The sequence below is a fragment of the Penaeus monodon genome, chromosome 21, assembly GCF_015228065.2.
Source record: "Penaeus monodon isolate SGIC_2016 chromosome 21, NSTDA_Pmon_1, whole genome shotgun sequence".
Classification (NCBI taxonomy): domain Eukaryota; kingdom Metazoa; phylum Arthropoda; class Malacostraca; order Decapoda; family Penaeidae; genus Penaeus; species Penaeus monodon.
Genome location: NC_051406.1, coordinates 18,780,366 through 18,780,877, shown reverse-complemented (window position 1 = coordinate 18,780,877; position 512 = coordinate 18,780,366). Strand labels below are relative to the sequence as shown.

Sequence of the window (512 nt, the reverse complement as noted above, 5' to 3'; positions counted from 1 at the left end):
AAGGGGGGAGGCGTGGAAGTGGATACTAAGGAAGGAGACTTGCGTAGTGATACAAAAGTAGACATGCAGATAGATGAGACATATTGGGCGACATGGTACTACGCAAATTAGTGATTTTTTTCTTTTTATTGGGGGGGGGGGGGTCTGATTGTTTAACTAATCTAAACTTCCCCTCAGTCAGCCTGGTAGTAAATAAAATAAAAAGTAAACTTCACCTTGACTAGACAGATAATAGATATATGTAAATAGTAAAATATGAATGTACATAATAGGTGGAATATGTAATGTAATATAGGCTTATATAACACACATATTCTCTATTAAAAAAAAAAACTCTACACACAGGTCTGATCAACACGAGAGTGGGCATCGGGCACAAGTCGTTCGTGTGCAACCGGCCCTTCGTTTACCTCATCTACAACAAGGTTCTCGGAATTACTCTCTTCGCTGGTCGGTACTCAACGCCTACGTAGTGTCAGCAGACAGGATAGAAAGATCAAGACATGGAGAGA

General features: G+C 40.2%; 1 protein-coding gene across 1 annotated transcript in view; it reads left to right on the top strand.

Annotated features, from left to right (window-relative positions):
• The window catches only part of LOC119586292 (ovalbumin-related protein X-like), a 12,229-nt gene extending 11,717 nt beyond the window's left edge, over positions 1-512 (top strand). Inside the window, exon 6 of the mRNA XM_037934999.1 lies at positions 346-512. Within this exon, the coding sequence (XP_037790927.1) occupies positions 346-473 (128 nt within the window). The 3' untranslated portion in view covers positions 474-512. The remainder of the gene's footprint in view (positions 1-345) is intronic.